Below are 20,358 nucleotides of genomic sequence, written 5' to 3' on the forward strand. Positions count from 1 at the left end.
ATCATGGACAGCTCCTACTCACGCTCTCCGTCTCTGCGAGTTTCGGAAGGTAATGATTCAGATTGATCTTGGCACAGCTACTAGAAGACAGACGGTTTGCTCACGTCACATCTACGTCGTCAAGCTCAGTTTGAGTCTGCGCAGTACGCTCGACCCCCAGGAAGTAAGAGTTTCTAATTGGCTTCACTTTGTCTCCGTTGAATCCAATGGGGTCGCTGTGTCCATTTCTTTTACTGTCTATGGTTCTCGCTGCTTATTATTTGTGCAATGAGGGACGCTACATTGACATGTCGAACGGAAGTAGCTTTATCTGCGTTCGGTCGTTGATGAATGAACGATGTAAACATCAGTAAAATCTACACATTTTTTAATTTTTCAATTGTTGGCTTTTTAATTATGGCAACGGGTTTCCCGAAAATCATAGCTCTGCTTTGTGTTTCGCTTTTTTATTGGACTTTGCCGTCGTTTCAAGCAGGTAAATGATGATCTTGTGATTCAACAGAGAACGAAAGTGAAAGTAACACGCTTCCTGATAATAAATTAATCGAATTGACGTGCTTACACATGCAATATAAAAGTATATTTATATACTCGCATACCTTAGTCAGTTAGACGCCGTATTGAATTTATCAGGAATGAAAACAAGGATCAGGTAAATGATGATCTTGTGATTCAACAGAGAACGAAAGTGAAAGTAACACGCTCCCTGATAATAAATTAATCGAATTGAAGTGCTTACACATGCAATATAAAATAATATTTATAAACTCGCATACCTTAGTCAGGTTATACGCCATATTGAATTTATCAGGAATGAAAACAAGGATGAGAGGGATAGATTCCCGTCTTTACGATGGCGCGCACTGCATAAAGGTCATAGATTGTGTAATTTTCATTTGTCATAACTCACAATTTTCAAAACTGTTTTATTGAGCTTTTGTTGACTTGTCTTTTTTTTTTTCTTTGGAAAGACGTTTCGACACAGTGTAAAATGTATTGAACACGCTGTACTTCAATCCCTCACAGCCTTTTCATTCCTGTCAAAAAATAAACACTGACTAAGGTGTATAAATAAGTTTATTCGAGTTTTGTGTGATTGATATCAGCATTGGACATGTTTTTACAGATTCAACAGGGTCATTTGTCAGCAGCCTTAAAGGGTTAGTTCACCCAAAAATGAAAATTCTGTCAGTGATTAGTCTCCCTCATGTTGTTCCAACCCGTAAGACCTTCGTTCATCTTCAGAACACAAATTAAGATATTTTTGATGAAATTTGAGAGCTGTCTCACTCCTTCATAGGCTAATCAGTAATTTCATCTGCTGACCCAGAAAAGTTAGTAAAGACATCGTTAAAATAGTCTAAGTGACTACAGTGGCCTAACCTTAAGTTTATCAAGCGACGAGGATGCTTTTTGTGCGCAAACCCCCCTAAAAATAACGACTTTATTCAACTATTCATTTACTTCAGTGTGGGCCTCTGACGTGAGTTCACGAGAGTGCTGTGCCCATGACGCATGCGCGAGAACTGAGAAGATGACGCAGATGGGTCTCGATGTAGTGATTAAAATGGTTCTAAAGTGTGCATTTCCTGAATGTCCGAATCGTGAGAAACCAGCGAAAATATGTAAAAGTGCCTTACCAATGCTGCGAAATGAATGGCTTAGCTTTCACATTTTCCCATCAAATGATCGTAAGCATAAATAAAATAAAGTCGTTATTTTTGTTTGTTTTTGCGCACAAAAAAGTATTCTCATCGATTGATAAACTTAAGGTTGAGCCACTGTAGTCACTTGGACTATTTTAACGATGTCTTTACTAACTTGAGACAGCTTTCTCACAACAGATTTCATCAAAAATATCTTAATTTGTGTTCTGGAGATGAACAAAAGTCTTACGGGGTTGGAACAACATGAGGGAGAGTAATTTCTGACAGAATTTTCATTTTTGGGTGAACTAACCCTTGAAATTAATATATCAAAAGAATAATTTTATGTTCAACATTTTTGTGTGGTAAGCAAACATGTAAAATGTAATTGTGACATTTATTTACTGTTCCTGATGGTTATTAAGCGTTCACTAACGACTATACTAAATACAATCTAGAAATAGTACAACGGAAAGTTAATAACAATGAAATATAAGTGGTTAATAAAGTACATTGAAGTAAGGGAACATTGCACTATTATTAAAGCGAAGTATTTTTCTAAAGACATCACTTTTCCAGTTCTTTTAAAATAGAAATTTCTTAAGATCAATCTAGAAGTAAACACAGAAATTAACAATAAAAGCATTTCTAAAAGTTGTCACAAGTCATAGGCTATATAAACTGAATGGGATTCATATATGTCAGTCATGTGAAATGAGATAATTAAGAGATGATTGAGCATTAGTGATGAACACCTGCTGTTAACAAGCAGAATCACTGAAGGAAAGAGAAACACAAGAACTACAACTTTCAGACACAGACTTATATGAAATCAACTGAAGATAAATAAGACATTCAATATCTGAAGATTTCAGCAGAGGAGGATTAAACAACTCCACGAACAGCATTATTTACCAGCTTCACTTATTACTAACCAGATTATTATTTTTATTAAAACAAGTTACAGAAATAAAGTCAGTTTCATTTGAAGTTGCGAATATGGTGATCAGGGTTAGCTTTAGTTGGGCTCTTGATCCTTGACTTTTTAACATTATTTTTTCTCTGACTGTGTGTTTATTAAGCACATTTGCTATGACAAGGAAATTAATGACAAGAGAAAATGTGATCAGGTGATGTTGGCTATCTATTGATGACATAATCATCATAGTCACAGATCTCTTTCAGAGTCATTATTATGTAGCTAATGTTTTATTAATTTTGTATCATTGCAGAGAAACACTCGCTGTATTACATTTACACTTGTTTGTCCAAACCTGTGGATCTGCCGGGCATCTATGAATTCACTGCTATGGGTCTGCTAGACGACAGACAGATCGACTATTACAATAGTAAAGAAAAGAGAAAGATTCCCACACAGCCCTGGATGAAAGAGAAAATGCCGGAGGATTACTGGGAAAAAGGCACTCAGTCCAGAAAGAGCAAAGAACAGTGGTTTAATGTCAATGTCAAGATTCTGATGGACCGCATGAGAGACGATACATCAGGTGAGGAACATTCATGCTGTTTAACCTGCATTTGCACATTACTGTTTGATTTATATGGAAGCTTGTTTCTGCCACAGAAAAAAAAAAAGTAATTGTGTATTTTTATCTCGCAATTCAGATTTTTTTTTCTCGCAATTGCAAGAAAATGTCAGACTTGTGATCTTATTTTTTCCCCTCAGAATTTGGACAACTCACAATTGTGAGGAAAAAAAAGAGTCAGAAATGTGACATTAAAAGTCGTAATTACCTTTTTAATTTTTTTTTCTGTGGTGGAAACAAGCTTCCGTTGATTTCTTGTATTATCATCTCACACACATTTTGTTGATGTCTGTCCATGTCAGATCTTCATTTTCTTCAGTGGAGAACTGGTTGTCTAGTTGAGCAGCAGGGAGATGAAGTGAAGTTTCTCAAAGGTGTTTATGAGTTCAGTTATGATGGAGAGGACTTCTTGTCTTTTGATGATAAAGAGGCTCAATGGGTCGCCCCAGTTGACGCAGCTCTACCAACCAAGAGAAAGTGGGACAATGTGCCGATCCTAAACCAAAACACCAAAGGCTACCTGGAGAAAGAGTGTGTGGACTGGCTCAACAGATACAGCGAATATGCAGACAAGGAGCTCAGAAACAGTTGTGAGTAAATATAATATTTTGATTATCAGCAGCTGTTATAGAGATAGCATTCAGGCCGTATTCACATTAGGCACAGTTCCCTTGTACCGGGCTCAAGCGTGATTGTTAATAAGATAATGTTAAGGCCAGAGCACGCTTGCGTCATTTATGTTGCCACTTTTTATTTTTGACCAAAATAAAAACAGGAAGAAAAGCACTTTCGCTAATAGGCTTCCTAATAGAGTTATCATTTATTCATTGCAGTGATTTTAATTTAATTGTGCTGCACGTATCAGAATATTATTACGGAGGCAGAAGACGTTGATGGAGGAATTAGCAGTTTTAAGGGCCTTTCACATTGAGCGTGATTAAGCAACGTGAATGTACGATGCGATGACCCTCTTGAATCGAAACATATAGATCCTTATGCAACTATATAAATCGCGACAAAGCCAGATTTTCTTTGACAAGTGTGTTGATTTTTTTTTCCCCCATCGCCCCATGATCAAACAGGCTGTCCAATTAAATTTTAACTTTAGATCATGTGCCCGGAGCTGATGGTGTTGCACAAAAGGGTGGGGTTGGTGGCGCTGTTTTGAAAACCTGTGTAAACACCAGGGGCCCTATCTTGCACCCAGCTCAATTGACTTTGTACAGCAATGCATGTATCATTCCTATTTTGCACCCGCGCAAAGCGGACTTTTCCCTCCAGAGACGCACGTCAGTTAACTAAGAAATACACTTGCGCTCCCCGGGGCGGTTCAGCGCAAAGAGGAGGCGTGTTCCGGCGCAAACGTTCCTTCATGCTATTTTGCAGGTTTAGAAAACAATTACGCCACTGACCGAAAAAAAACAGTTTAAAGTCAGTGGTGCGTTGCGCATGTTATTCATATGCTATTTTAAGGGCGCATGCTGGGCCATAATCAATGTAGCGTGTGCACAACATACACTTTGATTCTCTCATCTACACAGAAGCAGCAGTTCTCATTTTTGCAAATCATACATTATTACGATAGATAGATAGATAGATAGATAGATAGATAGATAGATAGATAGTTTATTATAAAAGCATACATCTAGCTTACACATTTACCCAAATTATCATACACCTGTTTAATGTTTAACCGAAGTTAATTTGGGTGTGTTTCTCCATCCCCAATGTCCCTGATGAGAACGTTGCTCTCCTCGGCTGTGAACCACTCCTGGCGCGCGCCTGGCAAATCCGCCGTTATAATAGGAATCCGCTATAGAACAAGTGCGCCTGCTCTTAAAGGGAATGTGAGATGGCGCTCTGATTGGTTTATTTCACGTTACGCCCAAACCACACCTATGAGTAATGAAGCTACTTCAGACCAACCCCTTTTAGATTTGCGCCGGGCGCAAGAGTCATTTATCCCGCCGGGAAAATAGCAACAGCGCCCAAGACCCGCCCACAAAGTTACTTGCGCTTTGCGCTTTGACACTTGCGTTTCAGATCGTTAAAATAGGGCCCCAGGTGCTTGTAAGTCAGAGAGCATTCATTTGTCAATCACATTACTCCTGCCCTTCTGGATGACGACGTCCTGTTCCTTTCACAAACAACACTTCTACAGATGAAACATGAAGGAAAATAGATATATGATTATGCAGATATATGTTCTGTATGTGTTTTTTAATAAAATGTGTTACCATTGTGTAGCATTCAGTCCATCATAAAACACTACAAATAATTCATGCCTCCCCTTAATCAAAATCCACTTTAGATCGCAAAAGGAAGTTATTACAAGCACTCGATGATGGGTTTTGAGCAAAAACAGTAATAATCTCATAAACTGTGACATGTAGCTTTGAAGCTAGTTGTAGCGCTAATGCACCTGCTGCGATTGTATTTTATGATATATTTGGTCAAAATAATTCTCATAAGCTTTCTGTGTAGTACCAAACTTGATTTATCTTAATTTACTGTTGTATGTTGTGCAGCGGACACATGAGGTTAAAGCCAAATGGAAAAACCTACGAAATGCAAACATGGGAAAAAAATTATTCTCGTCAGCGCCACCTATCGTGCAGGCGTAGATTAGCTGGAAGGCAATCAATTGTTTCATGTTAGGTGCTGAAATGGCTTTTATTCGCAAACTACAATTACTGTTCATCAATGAGGTGAGAACCAGACTCGTTATAAATCAAAATATACTGAGGCTACATTCATTAAAAAATGTACTGTCCAAGTAGTAATAGAAGTTATTTGCTGTCGTAATGATGACAGTAGCGCACACAAAATAGTAGCTGTTCACGGTTAGCGATCACACTACATGCGTACAACGCAAGAACCCAACTGAACTGCACCCGAGCCCACCTCTTTCAAACGAACCAGACTTTGGCGGGGTCAAATGTGCTCGGGCACAGTCCAGATCGCCTAGTGTGAGAACACCCTCACTAATGAACTGATTCCTGTGTTTTCAGCTCCTCCAGATATTTATGTATTTGCAAAGAGGTCTACCAGGGACAGATCCAAGCTGAAACTGACCTGTCTGGCCACCGGCTTCCTCCCCAAAGACATGATGATGACCATTAGGAAAAATCACACATCTCTGCCTGGCGATCAGATTGAATCCACAGGAACCAGACCAAACCATGATGGATCCTATCAGCTGATGAAGAGTGTGGAGATCGAGGAGGAAAGAGCAGATTATGATTGTTTTGTGTCCCACAGAACCTTCAAAGAACCAATTATCAAAACATGGGGTAATTAAAGCGGTTACACATAGAGTCAGAAATATAATCTGAAATTGAAATAAAACAATTGTGAATTTAAATTTGGTTTGTTTGTGATATCCGTAACTACATGCTATTTTTCATATTTTATGCATCTGTATAGATGGAACATGCAAGGATTGCTTTCAAGTGACTTACGTATTGTCATGGGATGTGCAGAGATGAACCCAAAAGCAGACGAGGTGCTGACACTCAAGATTTATTAATACACAAAAACAGAAAACAAAACCCACGAGGGGGCAAAACAGGACTGAAGACAGGTAATTTAGACTAAGACTAGATAACAAATAAAGACTAAACTCTGACTTGATAATGACGGGAAACAAACTCACAATACTGAAATAACAGGTCTCTGACAAAGTACTCACAGTGTAGAACAAGCAATGTACCACAGGGGATAACAGACAATGTAAGACAATGTACCGACACAGGACAGAAAACATGAGGGGATTAAATGGGAGCAAACTAATCAGGAACACAGGTGATAATGGGTAAAGCAATCAAGACAAAACGAGGATAACAAGGGGGCGGGGCAAGAGAACGAGACAACACAAGCACATGGCCCAAACAAATGGCCATGTGCTTGTACACAAAACATGGGTCTGTCATGATCCTGCCTCAAAACAAGAAAGATCTAGGACATGAAGGCAGAATCATGACAGAACCCTCCCCCCAAGGAGCGGCTTCCAGACGCTCCCTAGAGGGAACATGAAACACGGGACAAGACCGACTGAGACAGAGACACAAACCAACAATACATGACAAAAACTAATAAAGGCAGACATGAAAACACAATGACAGGATTGGGGTGACATAATAAAAATAAAAAACAAGGAAGAGGCGGCGGAGACAACACAGAGTTCATAGGGGAATGTCCAGGGTGGATGGGAGGACTGGGGGAAAATACAAGGTCATTAGGGGGCAGTCCAGGGTGGATGGGTGGACTAGGGGTCTTGGGTGGACTGGACGAGGGCTGACGGCGAGGGGTCCGGGCAGACATGGATGGGGACACACGAGGGACAGTCTTGGGGGAAACAGTCCGGGGTGAAGTGGTGACAGAGGGAACAGCTACAGCCGGCAGCGGAGCGAAGACAATGGGTGAGACAGGTGGTAAGGGAGTGGAGAAAGATGTAGACTGTGATGCTGGGACAGGGCTGGACACATTAGTTGGGACAGGACTGGACACAGACATCCTCCTGTCAGCTGGGACAGGACTGGACCCATCTGCTGGAACAGGGCTGGACACATTAGCTGGGACAGGGCTGGACACATTAGTTGGGACAGGGCTGGACACATCAGCTGGGACAGGGCTGGACACATCAGCTGGGACAGGGCTGGACACATCAGCTGGGACAGGGCTGGACACATCAGCTGGGACAGGGCTGGACACATCAGCTGGGACAGGGCTGGACACATCAGCTGGGACAGGGCTGGACACATCAGCTGGGACAGGGCTGGACACATCAGCTGGGACAGGGCTGGACACATCAGCTGGGACAGGGCTGGACACATCAGCTGGGACAGGGCTGGACACATCAGCTGGGACAGGGCTGGACACATCAGCTGGGACAGGACTCTCCAGAATCTTGGCTAGACTGGACAGATACTCGGACAAGACTCTTGCAGCGATGACAATCGGCATCTCGTGGCTCGCCGAAACCGACCGCAAAACAGCCTTAGCAGCTGAATCGGCCGCTGCTCGCTCTGCAGCCCTCATGACAGCTGGCTCTGGAACAGCGCTTGCAGAAGCTGGCTCTGGAACAGCGCTTGCAGAAGCTGGCTCTGGAACAGCGCTTGCAGAAGCTGGCTCTGGAACAGCGCTTGCAGAAGCTGGCTCTGGAACAGCGCTTGCAGAAGCTGGCTCTGGAACAGCGCTTGCAGAAGCTGGCTCTGGAACAGCGCTTGCAGAAGCTGGCTCTGGAACAGCGCTTGCAGAAGCTGGCTCTGGAACAGCGCTTGCAGAAGCTGGCTCTGGAACAGCGCTTGCAGAAGCTGGCTCTGGAACAGCGCTTGCAGAAGCTGGCTCTGGAACAGCGCTTGCAGAAGCTGGCTCTGGAACAGCGCTTGCAGAAGCTGGCTCTGGAACAGCGCTTGCAGAAGCTGGCTCTGGAACAGCGCTTGCAGAGGCTGGCTCTGGAACAGCGCTTGCAGAGGCTGGCTCTGGAACAGCGCTTGCAGAGGCTGGCTCTGGAACAGCGCTTGCCGAGGCTGGCTCTGGAACAGCGCTTGCCGAGGCTGGCTCAGGAACAGCGCTTGCCGTGGCGGGCTCAGGAACAGCGCTTGCCGTGGCGGGCTCAGGAACAGCGCTTGCCGTGGCGGGCTCAGGAACAGCGCTTGCCGTGGCGGGCTCAGGAACAGCGCTTGCCGTGGCGGGCTCTGGAACAGCGCTTGCCGTCGCGGGCTCTGGAACAGCGCTTGCCGTCGCGGGCTCTGGAACAGCGCTTGCCGTCGCGGGCTCTGGAACAGCGCTTGCCGTCGCGGGCTCTGGAACAGCGCTTGCCGTCGCGGGCTCTGGAACAGCGCTTGGGAAAGCGCTTGCAGTAGCGGGCTCTGGAACAGCGCTTGGGACAGCCTGAGATGAAGAGCGAGAGGCTCCCTTTCTCCTCTTCTTTCTCCTTGGTCGCGAAGCCGAATCGGAAGCTGGACTAGCGACCAGTTGGAGATGTTCTGCGGAGACAGTAACAGGTAATGGCAGGGAAGTCTCAGGCGGCGTTGACTCGGTGGAGGAAGACTCAGACGGGGAATCCCAAGAAACCCGTCTCCCTCGTTTACCACGGAGCTCAATAGGTGCAGAAGAGACCTCAGGAGAAGTGGAACCAGCCGGATCACCATGGGCAACAACGGCCAGAACGCGATCCTCCGGGACCACTGGCAGCGAGGCAGGTGTAGACAAGGAGCCCCGCATCTCCCTTCGAGATAAACAGTCCACCATGTCCGTAAACGGCCGGTCTACCAACCTCTCTCGTTCAGCAAGAGGGGGAGGAGCGTTGAGACCCGCTAAGAAGTAGCGGTTGAGAAGGATGTCAGGGAGGAAAAAACGCTTCTCATGAGCGACCCGAGCGTACTGCTTTATGGACCTCTCTCCCTGAGGCGGAATGGGCAGCTTGCCGATCCTGATGTCTGAACTTGTCTTCTGCCACCATTCAACTAAAAGGTCCGCTTGGGACTCGACAGGCGAGGACCTACTGTCTGCTGGGTTCTCTTTTGGTCGGTACATTCTGTCATGGGGATGTGCAGAGATGAACCCAAAAGCAGACGAGGTGCTGACACTCAAGATTTATTAATACACAAAAACAGAAAACAAAACCCACGAGGGGGCAAAACAGGACTGAAGACAGGTAATTTAGACTAAGACTAGATAACAAATAAAGACTAAACTCTGACTTGATAATGACGGGAAACAAACTCACAATACTGAAATAACAGGTCTCTGACAAAGTACTCACAGTGTAGAACAAGCAATGTACCACAGGGGATAACAGACAATGTAAGACAATGTACCGACACAGGACAGAAAACATGAGGGGATTAAATGGGGAACAAACTAATCAGGAACACAGGTGATAATGGGTAAAGCAATCAAGACAAAACGAGGATAACAAGGGGGCGGGGCAAGAGAACGAGACAACACAAGCACATGGCCCAAACAAATGGCCATGTGCTTGTACACAAAACATGGGTCTGTCATGATCCTGCCTCAAAACAAGAAAGATCTAGGACATGAAGGCAGAATCATGACAACGTATTATTGACTGGAGTAGCGATTGGAGCTGTGATTTTGCTGGCAGTTGCTTTAGTGCTTTACATCTTAGTAAAGAAAAACATTATTGGTAAGTAGTGACTGATTAATGATGATCCATATATTCAACTCAATCTTTTCGGTTTTTGTGATGTAAATAATTACAGGTAAAAATTGGCCAAAAAGAGATTTAACTGACTTTGAAATGATGAAATGGATACAACACAGAATGAAAAGGATACAACAAATAAACATTCATTGTGACCCTGCTGACCCAATGAGCAATTCATCGTCTGATGGTCATGCCTCAATTCTGAAATTTCTATAGTGTTGTGTCCTTCTCATGGGCATTTCATAATATTTGACTAAAATATGCTTAATATACATGATCAGATAATGGAGTCATGGGCGTAGCTTAACGTTTTTTTTCTAAAGTAATCTTACAAGTTTACACTCCCTGTACCAATCAAGTGGTTGTCATGGCAACCAGATACATCGCACATGAATAATTTGCGTTACGTCCATTTTTGCCGGGCTAGCAATAAATGCGTTGAAAATAATGCAATAATGTTTGTCAAAAGAATCTCAAAGTAGGATTTTATTAAGCAAATCAAGGAGTGAATTACCCAAAACAGATATCTTTTTAAGAATTAACCCTCTGGTGCTCTTTGCGTGGCGGTGAAAAATGACAGATTTTTATTTTTATTTTTTTTAATGAAATGAATTTACTATATTTTAGTTTTATAATGTTTTTTATTTTATATTTCGTATTTTTAGGGGATTGTAATGTACTAAATTATATTGACGCTGTATTATAATCCATTTATTCACTTTTTTGAGCATAGACCTGAAAATTAAATTCTCCTCAACCACCACCAATGTGCAGCATCCACCTGGATGATGCAACGGCAGCCATATAAATATAAAAAAAAAAATTTTTATATCAAGGTCAAATTTTGAACGCAGCTTGTGTAGATTTATGGCTTTGATTTTCTTGTAAATTTATATTTATACGATCGTAGGATATTATCCGCCAAAATGCAGATTCGTCACAAAACAACTTCTTATGCAAATGAGATTGGGGGAGGTATTAGGAAGTTTGATTTGATTTATTAATACATTACTACATTATATGCATATTTAATTTTGAGTTGAAAATATTATTAATTAAAATTCACAGTCACAAGCTTTTAGTCACAAGCTACTCCCATGAATGGAATTGTTTTAGAACTGTTTTTTTTTTTTACATTACACTTAATTTACAGTTTAAAGAATATTTAAAAATGATTATATCTCTCATGCTTTAGGTAGCAGAGGCAGAAACAGATACCGGCATGATGATCTCTAAAAGAAGGTACGAGTATTCATAATATCCAATCACTCAAATATACCAGTTTAGATCATGGATAGGCAACTAGCTCTCACTCTGATCAAACTCACCCAATCTTATTATTATTGTTAATAGTAATAATATACACTTTCTCATACTCATACACATTTTAAATTAACAAAATATGTGATGTGTTTTCCTTTTTTCTTTTTTCTAGATCTGCAAAGTTACAAAGCTCAATGTCTCCCACTAAACGATTTATTCATAATCTAAAGGCAGATCCAGACCTAGCTAAAATGCCTCGATCGAATTCTCCCTCACTTATTTACTGTAAGTCACTATGTGGAAATATTTGCATAATGCAGCCCATATAGTGAAGACTTAGCCTGACTTCGTCATACTCATATTCTAGTCAGAATGTGAGTCTGATACCGCTCCATAGAGATTTGATTATGGGGCGTGTCTCAACCGAACTAGGGAAAAAAAAAAACCTCAATCAGAGCAACAGAGTAAATGACGCATGTTCTTCATTCATATTTTCAACCAACAAAATGTCGCGGGCGCGGCTCTCTGTTCCTCTTTTAAAATGAATGCGCTGTCGATATCTTCTATAACAGACGCGATGGCGGAATCTACACATGATGTTTCATAAACAAAGTTCGGGAGGAGCACGTACAAATAATCAATCCAATATCAACTTGTCATCAAACAATACCATGTCTAACGTTACCGAGGAAGCATATTCACTCTGTCAACTTACCTAACACTCCTTGACAGTTTTTCAGCATCTCTCGGTCCCTCCACCACCCCGAATCCTCACTCTTGTCTTGTTCTCTCACAACCAGGAACACGAGTATGGGGGGATTATGGCTGGCTACCGAGCCCACAGCCCTCTCCTCGGACAGCACGTCATATATGCATTTATTCTATCTTACTTATTTGTGTGAACTCTGTGACATCTCATATAGCCTACGCATTTATTCTATCTGACTTATTTGTAAGTGTGAACTCGTGAAATCTCAATTCTCCAGCTGCAGTCGTCTTTGTTGTAAACTAATTCAAATCAAGCGCTCTTTAGTGACGTGGGTGATTACGTAACCGCAGACCATCTGTCCATCATCGATTAAAGCCCGCCCTGGCAATTTGATTGGCTCGGCCTTCTGGGAGCCGAGCATAATTACTCCTCAACGGATCGAGTCCAGACCATAGACTGTAAAAAAATATGGACGTAGTGTCCGTGACGTCACCCGTAGGTTTCTGAAGAGCATTTTTGAAGCCTAAATTGGGCGGAGCCGTCCGTCGCCATCTTGGCCTTGCGTCACTCCCGGATAACAGAAAATAGGCAAACAGGCGGGGCGTGAGTGGAGCTGAGGAGCCTGGCCATAGATATGAGCCTGGCTATCTGAAAGACACCTAGCTCGACGTGATCGAGTTAGCTGATGATGTAAAGCCAATTAAAAGTTCCTGTTTTTGCCCTTCGAAATATTATAATAGTTAAAATACATGGCTACAAGTGAGACTGTGTATTACTTCGAGAGTGTTTGTGTGTGACAGTGATTTATGTGCATACATGTCAGTCACTCTTTCATGGTCCGTCAGCCCGGCATTGCTCAAGTTCGTAGAGAGCTTATTCAGTCCATTTTAAATTCTGATTTTGGCCGCCTCTCAAATGGGTTAAACCGTTAAACCATAGATATATTGCCTTTGAAGTGCAAGTAAATGCGCTAGAAAATCCGCGCTCATTCATGGATGTGCATTTATTGCACGGACGGAGAAAGCTAGCCTGACTACGTCAGACTTCCTACTTCCGCTAATTTCATTTCGCTCCTGTAGTCAGTCTGAGATAGCAGCGTATCTTTCAGTTTTCCACCGGCCTGAAAACAGCCGGGCCAATCAACGAACAGAGGGCGGGCTGAGAGCCGTGACGTAGACGCTGATTGTACCGTGGTGGATGCGTAGATTTACTTCACATAATCTGCAAAAGTCGTTCACAGCCATGTTCACTCCGGTATTTCGCTCGATGGTTTAGTTTTTGCATCATACATGCGTTTACAGTGGAAGTTAGATGCGGCTGAGCATGCGCATAACACATGCCATAACCAAACGTTATGTGATTGGCTTACGGGTAACCAATGATTTTAAACTTCAGACAAGCGCCCCCCCCCCCCCCCCCCCCGCGAGAGAGAAAACACTTCTCTATTATGCTATTCCAGACTCTGTCTACGAAGCAAAGTGAAGTAGCAGAGTCTGGTATTACCAGGCTAGGAGAAAGCGCCGACGCCTGCATGATTTCATCTGACGGTACATAAGCATATTATAATCCATCTGTTCCGTGAGAGCAGAACGAACGAGCATTTATTGACGTTTTAAATTTGAAAACCCCAAAAAGCAACGAAATTGTCAGACATCCATTAGTGCATGTTCACAGAGGAAAACAACTGAAATACAGCGCTGGTTGTTCTCTCAAACGATACTCGACGACAACGACTGAATCCAAAGACGTGGGCTTTGTAACGTTACCCAAGTATTAAATTGTATGAAATAATCCCGAAAAAAAGCACAAACACTGCAGAGAAGGCAAGTTCAGCAGCTAACATTTGCTGAGGTGAAGTGACGGCTAGTAACAGCAGACAAACGCCTAGCATTGACATCAGCGGGAATCCACCTGTCACTCAAGTGGCCACACCCTTAAATTTAAATATTAATCAACTAAACGGATGAGTTATACAAAAATTCACCCCCCTCACAGTTGTTATGAAGGGCAAAATTAGCTGTATAGACCAAAGCCACAGAGAGATCCAGGCTGTAAACATGTTTTTTTCTGCTGTAAAGTTGGTCATTTTAACATGAGGGAGATGCAGATTTGACTCACTTCTGCAGCCAGGCCAAGCGGACAGTTAATGAATTGCAGTTTAACTCACTTCCGTGTTGGTTTCAAGAGAGAGACGGGGAGGTTGCCGTTTGGTCCAGACCGAACTGCCCAACAAAAAAATGATGTGGGCGGGGTTCGGGCTGGCACCCAGGCTAGTGAAGACTGACACACCGCTGTTCAGCCTTTCATGGCTTGGTTTATACTCGCCGCGTCCGCAAAAATGAGGTCATCGCGGAGTGGGCGGTCATGGGCGAGACCCCACTTCGCATGCCGGTGTGCACTGCATTTTTTTTAACTGCATCCGAAGATGCACAACTTCAAGCCGATTCTGTCCGAGTGTTTGCGCTTGTCCGAATTAATTGCTTACATTTACAAAATAAGCCTAAAATAGCATAAATTAGCCTTTTTAATGAAAATAAAGGTCCATTTTTAATACAGAAATGTTCATTAAATTAAAGATGTTTAATGAAATTCGAAAATATTTAGTTAAAATATCACAAGTATAATAATCTTAAAGTTTACTGGATTTTACACGATTCTTTAGTTCTTTTCTAGCATGGATTGTTAAGTGTAATAAAAAAATAAACATCGTCACGTGTGGTCTTACTTCTCACCGCTGCATCCTGATGGTTTGGAGAACAACTCACGTCGCCCCCTGTCGTTTCAAAGAATAGTACAACGGTGAGCGCGTCAAGTATAAAGGCCTCGTCCGTTGTACTTGTATTCGATGTTTAAGCATTGAATCAAATGAAAGAATAGCCTACAGTAGGTAGTAATAACACTAAGTAGAAAGTATGTATTTTGAGGAGATTCCCCCATCTATGTAAAGCGCTTTGAGGTCTCAGAAAAAAAGCGCTATATAAATGTAACGAATTAATTTTAGCAAAGTATTACCGAGTTGTTGTGTTGCAGACCAAGCGTAGAAGACGACAAAGGATCCGAGCCAGGAGAAGAACAAAGGAACACAAGGCTTTTTATAAGAAGGTCTTGGAGGGACTGAAAGAGTTAATGACAGATCAAGATTTTGGATTGGATAAATTGTCTATAAGAGATTGAATATGTGAGAAGGGGGTGTGATAGGAAGTATAAAAAGTACAGTGTAATATGTCAATGTCAGACACTGTAATACCCTGACAGCCTCTCCTCAGTTCAACTATCCTAGCCTGCCACCTGCAGTTGAAGCTTGTGAACTGCTCAATGCATGCTTTGTTTTATTTTATTTTATTTTGTTATTTGGTATGTAAACTAATTGATTTTGAAATAATAAAATTACTTATAATCAATACAAAAAGAACCAGCCTGCCGTTAGTCTCTGCTGTATAAAGAATTGAGCTGAACTAAACCACGGAGCAGTCTTTCGACTAGATTGTAAGTATGGGAATTTAAATATTTATTGTTTTGAACGAATTCGACTTACTTTACCTAACCTGAGAAAAATTAAAATAAGGTAGAAGGTGTTTAAAATTACGCACCATAAAACATTGTAATCGTTTTAACGATGTGCAAGGCACTGCGAGCTGACATCGCTTTTGTCTCTCGTGCTTTCACTGTTTCACACTGCACACCGGTTTCACACTGCACTGTTAGCAGAGCGTGCAGTGCGTATTTTTTTCGCCGCCCATGTTAACAGATTAAACCAGGCTTTAGAGCATTCACACCGCGCGCAGAGGCGGCGCGGCAGTGCGTAGTAGAGCAGAGCAGCAGTGCCGCGATCGTTTCGGCGCCGAGTCTATTTTTGCTGCGCCGCTTTTGCTGAATTAAAGTGACAATACATTGATCATGGCCAAAATACACCGCAGATTTATCCAAAAAGTGCATTGATGATATCTATTGTGTTTTAAACAGTCAATCAAATGACCAACAGCAATTTAAAAAGAAAACAAATGTCCAAAAACAAACTTGTTGCCATAACAATAAAATCAAAGATGAAACAAAAGTTATATAAATGAAATTATTAATAAAATAAGCTTCTTGACAAGTTTTTTCTCTTAAATGTATTTGAAAACGAAAAAAAGCAATGCCAACTTATCCATTATGGAGTACTCTGTCTGTAGCCTGCCCTACACGACCCGCGGTTCAGCCGCGCGTGACAAACGCTGCCAGTGTGAAAGTAAAACGCACGTGTCCTGCTCCTGCTCACCATACGCACTGCTCCTGCGCTGCTTACTAACGCGTGCAGTGTGAAACCGGGTAACTCTGTGCCACCGCATAAATATTGATGTGTTAAAAAATAATGAGAATATATATATCCGAGTCCTGATCGGGAGGTAACGTCCGATTCCGATCGAGTCTGAAAACACGTGATCGGGCCCGATTTCCGATCATGTGATCGGATCGGGACATCCCTAGAAAATAGGCTACTATATCACCATGCACAATTATAAATCTCCCACTGTCATTCTCAAACAAGGTGTTCCACAGGGATCAGTTCTCGGCCCATTACTATTTATTATCTACATTTTGCCTCGGACAAATTATTCACCGCCATGGTTTTCAATACCACTGTTATGCCGACGATATCCAGATATATACTGCTTGCCGCCCAGACTCTATTCACCAGACTGCATCACTATCATCATGTATTAATGAACTAAAGACCTGGCTCAACTGCAGTTTTCTTAGTTTGAATATGACTAAAACAGAAATCTTAATTACTGGTCCACCATCTCTAACAAAAAATATAACTAATACTCCCAGACTTGACCTTGAAGCTACATCAATTATTCCATCTGCCACTGTCAAAAACTTGGGTATCACTCTTGACCCTTCACTGACCTTTGACGCTTATATTAGTCAACTCATTTTTTCAACTCCGCCGTATCGCCAAACTCCGTCCCTATGTCAGCCCAAAAGACGCTGAAGCACTAGTACACGCGTTCATCACATCTCGCCTCGACTACTGTAATGTTCTTTTTTCTGGACTACCAGCACACTCTATCTCACGCTTGCAATATATTCAAAACTCTGCCAGAAGATTACTAACTTACGCTAAACAATCTGCTCATATCACTCCAATTCTGTTCAAACTGCACTGGCTACCCGTGTCATCCCGTATTACTTACAAAATTCTTCTGCTTACCTTTAAAGGGGAAATGAAGCAGTCAATCAAGTTTACATTATTAACAAGATGGATTTCCACTATAATCAACAATTATATAAGAAACATGACAAATGTAAACATATAAAAGAAAAAAGAAAAACCGTTATATCTTTCGCGGCCAGGGCGCCACCATTGTGCAGTATTCTAACATGTGACGTCACGGGGTTGGTTGGCGCTGTGCAGTGAATGACAGAAATAGAGAAAGATAGAGATAGTGAACGACAGAGATAGCGAAAGGCAAAGATAGTGTAAGAGACAGTGCACTCTAAAAAGAGATGTGTTAAAAAACAACACACAAGATGTGTTGATGGCATTTTGACACATGTTGTGTAGATTTTTAACACACAATGTGTGTTAAAATGTAACACTGGAAACACTCTAAAAAGAGATGTGTTAAAAAACAACACACAAGATCTGTTGATGGCATTTTGACACAATGTGTGTTAAAATGTAACTCTGGATAGAATAGCACTGGGTGGAGGGCAATTTTTATGAAAAAAAAAATTATAGGTATATTTTATATGGTATCCCATAAAATGCTCTAAAATAAATAAAGCAATATATTCAAATAAATAAATTAAATCTTAATTCATGAACACTTAAAGATTAACGGTTGTTTTTTTGCAGCCAATCACACCATGCCTCTTTTTCAATGTCTTTTTCAAATGCTGCTTTCACTTGTCATTAATAACCAGATTGACTTTATTTCTGTCAGACTCTACAGAAGCTCTTATTGAGAATTAACAGGTTTTGGTGTTGATTATTCATTGAATGTTTCATTTAAAGTCACCAGAATCGTGATTAGTGTCAGCTTTATTTGGGCTCTTGACCCTTGACTCTTTAACATTAGTTTTCTCTGATTGCTGTAAATGTGTATTTAATTTGCACATTTGAAACAGCAGAAATAATCATGAGAAAAATATGCTCTGATGATAATATTATCATCATGAACATGTAAGATTGTTCAGCAGAAGCTCAGAAAGAGTTTAATATTTGAAAGATGAGTGTAATACATAATAGATTAGCATAATGAAATTAACTTAAAATTAATTAATAAATACACAGTTCGTACCGAATCTTACAGTCTAAGGTATCAAACAGACATCAAGAATCAGCGTATGAATCTCAACAATGGTGACAAACAAAATGCTTCATGCAGCAATGCATGCTGGGTGCCACAATAGTGCAAATCTCATCCAGCATGCATTGCGGCATGAAGCTTTTCATTTGTCACCATTGTTGAGATTCATACGCTGATTCTTGAGGTCTGTGTTTGACTAAATTCTGCTGCAGATTAAAATTTTCAGAAAACATTTATTTTATTATTCTGCACTACTGGACAGCATGATGTCGTGTCACAGAATAATTATAACTAACAGCACATAAATAAATTAAATGTGCACCATCCATTTACTCATAAACCTGATCAGATCTGCACTTGTTGATTTTGACATCATCAAGAAACATCTGATCATATTTTCACTCGCCATAACAAATGTATTTTATTAAAATACAGTTAAAGCAGCCAGAGAAACACTAAAAGAAGAGTAAAGGGTCAAGAGCTCAAATAAAGGAGCCATTAATCACGATTCTGGTGACTTCAAATAAAACATTCAGTGAAACATCAACATCTAAACCTCAGTTAATTCTCAATAAGAGCTCGTCTATGTAGATTCATGATGTCTAAACCATCCAAATGTCCAAACAAACTCTTTATTAAACGTCACTGGACTCCATAAACACAAGTTAACAATACGTTTCAGTGTTCATCCAAACACTCAGTTGTAAAAACACAGGAAGTAACTCTGGCAAATACACACCGACTACAGTCACATGTGACACATATCTGACACAAGTTGTGTAACTATAACACATTAGTGTGTAAAAGGTTTCAACACACTTCTGTGTAAGAGGAATAACACATTAGTTGTGTTAAAGGTAACACAAAATGTGTAGTCCTTATAAACACAGAGATGTGTTAAGAATCGACACAGGTTGTGTGTTAAATTTGACACAACATGTGTTGTCCCTGAGCACACACACTACATGTGTTAAAACTGACACAATATGTGTTAAAATCTACACAACATGTGTTAAAATCTACACAACATGTGTTGTCCCTGAGCACACACACTCCATGTGTTAAAATCTACACAACATGTGTCATTTTTAACATCTCTTTTTACAAGTTGTGTTGTTTTCAACTCATCATTTTGAGTGCCGACACTCACCATCACTGTGAATGGTATGCAGTGTTTGCTATGTTCTCAGACAAACAGGCCAGTGTAAATACAAGTTATTTATATGCAATATTTTGTCAGTTGCTTCATTTTAATAAAATTCAAAGTGCAAACTCGGTTAACCTTTATTTCTTCATGAACTTTTGTCAAAAGCAGCATTATCAATTAGGGGTTGAAGTGTGAATAACTGAATAATGTCCAGTATAGTGAGTCTGTCCAGTCATTGAGCTTGAAACATTGTTTTGTACTTTGTGTGCACATGCATTCTGTACTCGACTATTGATTAAACGGTTAATATTGTTGCATCTGGCCCTTTCGATTTATTTTTTAAAATGACACAATTTGTGTGTTAAAATGACTTACACATTTATTGTGTTAAATTTGACACAACATGTGTTGTCCCTGAGCACACTCACTACATGTGTTAAAACTGACCAGTGGCGGTCTTAACATAGAGGCATAGGTAGGCGGCTGCTTGGGGCCCCCTACCAGCGGTCGTAGTAGGGGGGCCCCCAACCAACCTAAAAATAAAAAGCCCCTTATCATCATGAACGCTTCAAAAGC

General features: G+C 41.2%; 1 protein-coding gene across 5 annotated transcripts; it reads left to right on the forward strand.

Annotated features, from left to right (window-relative positions):
- Positions 1 to 158: 158 nt before the first annotated feature.
- Positions 159 to 17,701, forward strand: LOC307164590 (H-2 class I histocompatibility antigen, Q10 alpha chain-like). 5 transcript variants are annotated; one of them, XM_079881581.1, is made up of 8 exons: positions 159 to 475; positions 2,879 to 3,151; positions 3,493 to 3,780; positions 6,202 to 6,483; positions 6,617 to 6,773; positions 11,560 to 11,606; positions 11,800 to 11,912; positions 15,367 to 17,701. In XM_079881581.1, exons 1-5 carry the CDS (start codon positions 331 to 333, stop codon positions 6,676 to 6,678), a joined length of 1,050 nt encoding a protein of 349 aa, XP_079737707.1. In that variant the 5' UTR covers positions 159 to 330; the 3' UTR covers positions 6,679 to 6,773; positions 11,560 to 11,606; positions 11,800 to 11,912; positions 15,367 to 17,701. The 5 variants fall into 5 exon arrangements, with proteins under 5 accessions (XP_079737707.1, XP_079737708.1, XP_079737709.1 ...); XM_079881584.1 differs by having other exon boundaries at positions 191 to 475; positions 6,617 to 6,695; XM_079881582.1 differs by lacking the exon at positions 11,800 to 11,912.
- The last annotated feature ends 2,657 nt before the right edge of the window (positions 17,702 to 20,358 follow it).

The sequence above is a fragment of the Squalius cephalus genome, assembly GCF_949319135.1.
Source record: "Squalius cephalus genome assembly, chromosome: 1".
In the NCBI taxonomy this organism is placed as follows: Eukaryota; Metazoa; Chordata; class Actinopteri; order Cypriniformes; family Leuciscidae; genus Squalius; species Squalius cephalus.